Here is a 7,500-nt window from a genome sequence, read left to right on the forward strand (position 1 = left end):
AGACCAGGCTGGCCTTGAACTCAGAGAGATCCACCTGCCTCTGCCTCCCAAGTGCTGGGATTAAAGGTGTGTGCCACCATGCCTGGCTATTTTTTTTATTTTTAATTTTTCGTTTTTGGTCTTTTTGAGACAGGGTCTCCCTGTAGCCCCATATGGCCTAGAACTCATCCACTATGTAGACCAGGCTGACCTTGAACTCACAGAGAACCACCTGCCTCTGCTTCTTAAGTCCTGGGGTTAAAGGTGTGTACTACCATACCCAGCCTTAATTAAATTTTGGATTTTGGGTTTTTTTTTTTTTAAGTCTTTTTGAGACAGGGTCTGCCTGTAGCCCTAGCTGGCCTGGAATTCACAATGTAGACCAGGCTGGCCTTGAACTCAGAGAGATCCACCTGCCTCTGCCTCCCGAGTGCTGGGACTAAAGGTGTGTGCCAAGAAGACACCTGGACTTAATTAAATTTTTTAAAAAGGAATTCTTTTAACATTTGAATTTCAAGTTCTATGAACTCATAAAACTTACTCGTGGAAATTTACTATACCATTTAAAAGCATACTGAATTAAGTTTTTACAGGCATATTTCCTACAACAACAATAAAATTTTTATATACCACCCAATACCCATCACCTTGACTTGATTTGCTTAAGTCTGTTTGGAGGGCAAAGGAGAACTAAATACTTTAATTCAATAGTACACACATAGAAATTTAATATGCTACTCAAAAAGGCATTAAAATGGGAATCATCTTTTGTCTCATAATGCATATAGTACTGATAGACAAGGATTAGCATGTGAAAACAATTCTGAGAACCAGTCTGATTACAATGACTTAAATTGTAAAGTTTGATCCATTATCTTTATTAGAAAACTTCTGACTAGTCTTTCCATCTGGACATAAGCTACGGAGTATGTGGTCTTTAAAAACTTTTACTGTAATAACTTAGGCAACACAGATGCACCATACTGTATTGTTTTGTGCTTACCTCTTTGTAGCACTTTTCTACAATTTCGTAACTGGCATTACCCCACACTGTAATGTGTTCTCGTTTATACAGCTTCACCAACTCTGAAACCTACACGTGAAAATTCGGAATTTTAGTCATGTGCATGTATGTCCATCCATGTGTATCATTTTACTTTAAAAATGGTTTACAACTGATTATCTACCAATAGATAATAAAATTGTGAAAAAACTAGTAACCAAATTGAGATTATTTTATAAAATGAAAATTTATTTACATTTGCCTCAATAAATTTCATTTACTAGAACATAACTATTTAGTAATTTGACATGAGCTAACCACAAATGAAACAAACTAAACTAGTAGTCAATTTTAAGTGCCAGGGTGATTGGTATATAAGATCCTACTTTTAACCATGACGGAGACAGGTCGACTCAATCTGAAAACAGACTACAGGCAATTTTCCTACAGGAAAGTGACCTTTACCAAACATTACCTTAAACAATGCTGATCCCAAGAGTATTGAACTTCCTTGATTGCTATCAGTCTCTTGCCTACTGTAACTTCATTTAGTTTTTTAAATCAAACAATGCTGATCCCCAGATTAACACATTTCCTTGAACACTGCCAATCCACCACCTACTCTACCCTTACTGAGTCTGTGAAATTGGATGTAACACTCCAAAGGAGGCAATGACTTCAGTACCTTCTTAATCAGCACACTGTTGTTGACTTTGATGTCGATGTTAATGGGAGTGTTAGGAAAGGCCTCAAAAACTTCCTTCAGTAATGGAATGCGGTTATCTTTCCCTTCACACTGGCATGCTGAGAAAGCAAGATTTTTAAATGATAACTTTTATTTTTAAAAGGTTCACATCAAGATTCTAAGAAATAATACAGAGAGATCTAAGTACTCTGTCCAGATTTCCCAGTGTTCACTTCTTGCAAAACTACTTACCTTAACACAGCCAGAATCCTGACATTGACTCAGCCCACTGATAATGTTTTTTCCTTTGTCTCTATACTGCTGGGCATAAACCACGGCCTCGCACACAATACACAGCACTCCCCTACTAGGTACATCCCACTAAGCTACAATCCACTGAGTTTTGAGACAGAATCTCATGTACTCAGGGTGGTCTTGAATTTCCAAAGTAGGGGAAGCTGGCCTTGAAGGACAGTGCCTTCTGCCTCCACCACCCTAATGTTGGGATTACAGGCATGCATGACCACACCCAGCCTTCCACTAATCTTGAGGATTTTAAAAGGTTTTTAAATGCTCCCGTGGAGTTATTTTCATTTAATCATTCCTCTACCAGTGAAGACTGAGACTTTCTAAAGTTTTGCTATGTCATCAATGAAATTTTCAGACAATTAAGAATAATTTTTAGGGGGCTAGAGAGATGGCTCAGTGGTTAGGAGCACGAGCTGCTCTTGCAAATGACCCGAGTTTGATTCCCAGCAACCACATGGCAGTCAACAACCATCTGGAGCTCCAGTTTTTATAGACATATTTCCTATAACAACAATAAAATTTTCAGTGAGTGAAGGACCCTACTTTATGCACCACCCAATAACCCATCACCTTGGCTTGATTTGCTGAAGACCGTTTGGAGGGCAAAGGAGAACTAAATACTTTAATTCAATATTACACACATAGAAATTTAATATGCTATTCAAAAAGACATTAAAAATGGGAATCATCTTTTGTCTCATAATGCTCCAGTTCCAGGAGATCCAATGCCCTCTTCTGACTTCACAGGCATTGTATGACATGGGTGTAGTTACATACATGCAGGTAATACACTCATAAACATAAAATAAAAACATTATGCATATAATATGGACACTAGGATCGGGGATCTCTTGAAATCCTTAAACAAATAGATTGCATACATCCTTTTTTCTGTTTATTCTTTGAGACAGAGTCTCCCAGTAGCCTCAGCTGGCCTGGACCTCATGGCCTCCATCTCACAAAGATTCACCTGCCTCTGCCTTGCAAGTGCTGGGATTAAAGGCCACCACACCAAGCATTTGTATACAGTCTTGTATACAGTCTTGAAGGAGTGTCTCTGAGACAGATCTCCCTGTATAGCCCAGGCTAGCCTTAAATTTATGATGCTCTTCTGCCTCTACCTCCTGGGTGAGGAGGTGTGAGCCAGGGGTCCATTTCTATGTACAAAAGATGTCCCTGAGGTACCCCTGGGACCCACGTGGTAGAGGAAAAGAACTGACTCCCACAAGTTGTCCCCTGACCTCCACACATGAGCCATACCATGCACGTGTATTATTACTAATTATTTATGGAATAGCTGGAGTCAGTCATGAATGAAGGCATATAAACCCTGGACTTTTAAAATCATGAATGAGTACATTAATTACTTATTGCTTAAAAATTTTGAGATGAGTGCCTAGCACTTAAAACTTAGTACTAAACAATTTAAAAACTATGTTTACCACTTGGGAGGCAGAGGCAGGAGAATCTCTCTAAGTTCAAGGCCAGCCCGCTATACACAGTGAGTTCCAGGTCAGCTGGGGCTTCAGGGAGACTGTCTCAAAAAGACAAAAGAAAAATCAAACCAATAAGCAAAAACTAAGAATAAAGGCTGTAGCTCAGTCAGTAGATTGCTTGCCTAGACTGCACAAGGCCTTGAGTTTGATCTCCAGTACTGTAATAAACAGGTCACAATGGTATATATCTGTAATCTCAACACTTAGGAGGTAGAGGTAAGAGGTTCGGGAGTTTAATGTCATCCTTGGCCTGGACTGTATGAGACCGTTTCAAAAAAAAGAGGACACTATTGCGCGCTTGCTTTGGCAACACATATACTAAAATTGGATGGATATAGAGATTAACAAGGCCCCTGTGTAAGGGTGATATGCAAATCTGTGAAGTGTTTATTTATTTATTTTTGAGATAAGGTCTCCCTGTAGTCCCTGTTGGCCTGGAACTTGTTATGTAGACCAGGCTGGCCTAGAATTCAGATATCTGCCTGCTTCTGCCTTCCCATTGCTGGGATTAAAGGTATGTGCCACCATACCTGGCTATGTGCCACTTTTTAAAAAAAAAAAAGCAAGAAAATACTCTCCTATTCCACATAGTTGTTAGGGCTGTCAATCACAGAACCCACTCATTTCCCATGCACCTTCAGAGGTAGGCATATGACCTACCCCTTCAAGTTGGACACCAGTGTCTTCCTCTGAGACTTTTTCTTTGATGCTCACAGAGAAGACTAGCTTCTCCTTGTGGAGTCACAGGGTAGGCAGGATCACTGCCACATGGACTAAATCCATCTAAAGTGTAAGAGGGCCAGACATGGTGCCACATTTGTAATCCTAGCACTCAGGAGGCCAAGGAAGGAGGATCCACAACTAACCTGTGCTACATAGTAAGCTGAAGGCTAGTTTGGGCTACATATTGAGAGCATCTCAGAAAGAAAAAACTGTAGACCACCCAATATAGGAAGAGAAGTAAAAGTAGACTAAAGGGAGGAGAAGCAAGGTCTTTTTGAGTTTCCAAATTTAATTAACATTCAATGACAACTTCATCAACATTCTATCTAGTAAATCTTTTTTTTTTTTTTTTGTCTTTTTGAGACAGGGTCTCCTGTAGCCCCAGCTGTCCTGGAACTCACTATGTAGACCAGGATGGCCTTGAACTCACAAAGATGTGCCTGCCTCTACCTCCCAAGTGCTGGGATTAAAGGTGTGCGCCACCATACCCAGCGTAAATCTATTTTTTATTTGCCTTCAAATCAAAACTGATCTCTATTACTTATAACCTAAACATTATGACTCTAGTTCTGTACCGTTTAATGCAGTAGCCACTAACTGTGTGAGGATACTGAAACTTCAAATAACTGAATAAAATTTCAAGTTCACTCCTTCAGCTGGTTGTGGTAGTACATGTCTGTAATCCTAACATTTGGGAGGTAGATGCAGGAGGATTTGGATTTCAAGGCCATCCTGGGCTACATGAGATCCTATCTCAAAAACCAAAAAATTTTCCACTCCTGTGAGCTGGAGCTGTGGTCTCCTCCAGGGAACTGGAGCTGTGGTCCCCTCCAGGTAACTGGAGCTGTGGTCCCCCTCCTGTGGGCTGATGCTGTGGTCCCCTACTGTTAGCTGGAGTTATGGTCCCCTCCAGTAAGCTGGAGCTATGGTTCCCTCCAGTGAGCTGGGGCTGTGATCCCCTCCTGTTAGCTGGAGCTGTGGTCCCCTCCAGTGAGCTACAGCTATGGTCCTCTCCTGTGAGCTGAAGCTGTGGTCCCCTCCTGTTAGCTGGAGCTGTGATTCCCTCCAGTGAGCTGGAGCTATCGTCCCCTCCTGTGAGCTGGAGCTATTCCTCTCCTGTGAGCTGGAACTGTGGTCCCCTCCTGTGAGCTTGAGCTGTGGTCTGCTCCTGTGAATTGGAGTGGTGGTCCCCTCCTGTGAGCTAGAGTGGTGGTCCCATCCTGTAAGCAGATGTGGTTCCCCTCATGTGAGCTGGAGTTGTGGTCCTCTTTTGTGAGCTGGAGCTGTGGTCCCCTCCTGTAAGCTGGAGCTATGGTCCCCTCCTGTGAGCTGGAGTAGTGGTTCCTCTCCTGTGAGCTAGAGCTGTGGTCTCCTCCCGTGAGCTGGAGCTATGGTCCCCTCCCATGAGCTGGAGCAGTGGTCCCCTCCCGTGAGCTGGAGCTGTGGACCCCTCGTTTGAGCTCAAGCTGTGGTCCCATCCTATGAGCAGGAGATGTGGTTCCCCTCATGTGAGCTGGAGTTGTGGTCCTCTCCTGTGAGCTGGAGCTGTGGACCCCTCCTGTGAACAGGAGCTGTGGTCCCCTCTTGTGAGCTGGAGTAGTGGCTCCCCTTCTGTGAGCTGGAGCTGTGGTACCCTCCTTGAGCTGGAGCTGTGGACACTCCCCCCTCCCCATGAGCTGGAGTTGTGGTCCCCTCCTGTAAACTGGAGCTGTGGACCCCTCCTGTGAACTGGAGCTGTGGTCACCTCCTGTGAGCTGGAGTAGTGGCTCCCCTCCTGTGATCTGGAGTAGTGGTTCCCTCCTGTGAGCTGGAGCTGGGGTTCCCCTCATATGAGCTGGAGCTGTGGTCCTCTCCTGTGAGCTAGAGTCATGGGCTTCCCCTGTGAGCTGGAACTATGGTTCTTCCTATAAACTGGAGCTCTGGTTCCCTTCCTGTGGACTGGAGTCATGGTCCTCTCCTGTAAGCAGGAGCTGTGGCTCCCCTCCTGTGAGTTGGAGTTGTGGACCCCTCCTGTGAACTGGAGCTATGGTCTTCTCCAGTGGGCTGGAGTCCTGGTCCTGTCCTATGAGCTAGAATCATGGTCCTCTCCTCTGAGCTAGAGCTGTGGTTCCCTTCCTGTGAGCTGGAGCTGTGGTTCCCCACCTATGAGACAGAGCTATGGTTCCCCTCCTGTGAACTGTAGCTGTGATCCCTTCCTGTGAGATAAAGCTGTGGTCCTCTCCTGTGATCTGGAGCTGTGGCCCCCTCCTGGGAGATGTACTGTGGTACCCTCATAATAATAATGACTCTCAGTTCCAGGAGGGATGACCAGAATGAACTGCGCTGGATCAGGTGCTCACCTACTGCTGAAGATTAATGCATCTTTCAACTCTCACGGGAGAAATTTCCTTACACAGCAGATGGTGATTGACACAGAAACTTAGAGCTTTCTAATATGTGTGGAGGAAGGGGCTGCAGAGCACTTATCTCTGGGTGGGATGCCTCTGTCAGGCTTCGGGAGCTCAGGACTTGGGAATCATTGCAGAGGACGAGGTGGAGGGATTGTAAGAGCCAGAGGTGGTGGATGACCATGGGGGGAAGGGGCAGAGTTCTCCAGACAGCTGGCCAGTTACTCAGATGAACTCACAGCAATGTTGACAGCATGCACAAGTCCTATGCAAGCTCAAGTGGATGAACCCATGTTGGAGAACATCTGGGGATTCAAGTTAGACTTTATAGGCTTTATTACCCAGAAAGAATACATTGAATTAAGTGAGGGGAGGGGGAATGCAGGGAGGTATGGATGGGAGAAGGGATATAAATGTCATCAAATTATATTGTTTGGAAATCGCAAAAATTCAATAAAAATGCTAAAAAAATTTTAAATTCAGTTTCTCAGGTGTATTAGTCACATTTTAAGTACTCAACAGACAAACTGGGATTGGCCACATCATATCACAAAGCACAAATGAAGAAGGGTTCTATTTGGACAATAATAATCTGCTTAAGTAAAAACCCTATTATCCTCTAAGTGTGGAAAATTAACAAAGAATTGCCATGGAGCAACAGCTCTTCAGACCCAAGTAAGATGCATGCAAGGATTGACACAGAAAAAGGCCAAACAGACAAAGTCAATTTTAAAGCAAATGACACATATAGCAGGGCATCCCACACATCCCAGTTCAGGAGGCTGAGGCAAAAGGATCTTGAGTTTGAAGTCACTCAAGGATATAAAAATCTGGTTTCAAAACAAAAGCAGGGGGCAGGTAAGATGGATCAACAATGTCAATCCCTGGAGCCCACATGCTGGAAGGAGAGACGTGACC

At 43.9% G+C, this 7,500-nt stretch overlaps 1 protein-coding gene and 1 non-coding gene across 2 annotated transcripts in view; one reads left to right on the top strand and one right to left on the bottom strand.

Moving 5' to 3' along the window:
* Positions 1-7,500, bottom strand: part of Gdpd1 (glycerophosphodiester phosphodiesterase domain containing 1) — a 58,364-nt gene that overhangs the window by 16,908 nt on the left and 33,956 nt on the right. The window contains exons 5-6 of the mRNA XM_008842672.3: positions 1,668-1,786; positions 983-1,072 (exon numbers count right to left, since the gene is read on the bottom strand). Of these exons, the coding sequence (XP_008840894.1) occupies positions 983-1,072; positions 1,668-1,786 (209 nt within the window). The remainder of the gene's footprint in view (positions 1-982; positions 1,073-1,667; positions 1,787-7,500) is intronic.
* Positions 3,769-3,870, top strand: LOC115071969. Its single transcript, XR_003851038.1, has one exon. It is a non-coding gene; the product is annotated as a U6 spliceosomal RNA (small nuclear RNA).

This window comes from Nannospalax galili, unplaced genomic scaffold, assembly GCF_000622305.1.
Source record: "Nannospalax galili isolate Female #2095 unplaced genomic scaffold, S.galili_v1.0 scaffold879, whole genome shotgun sequence".
In the NCBI taxonomy this organism is placed as follows: Eukaryota; Metazoa; Chordata; class Mammalia; order Rodentia; family Spalacidae; genus Nannospalax; species Nannospalax galili.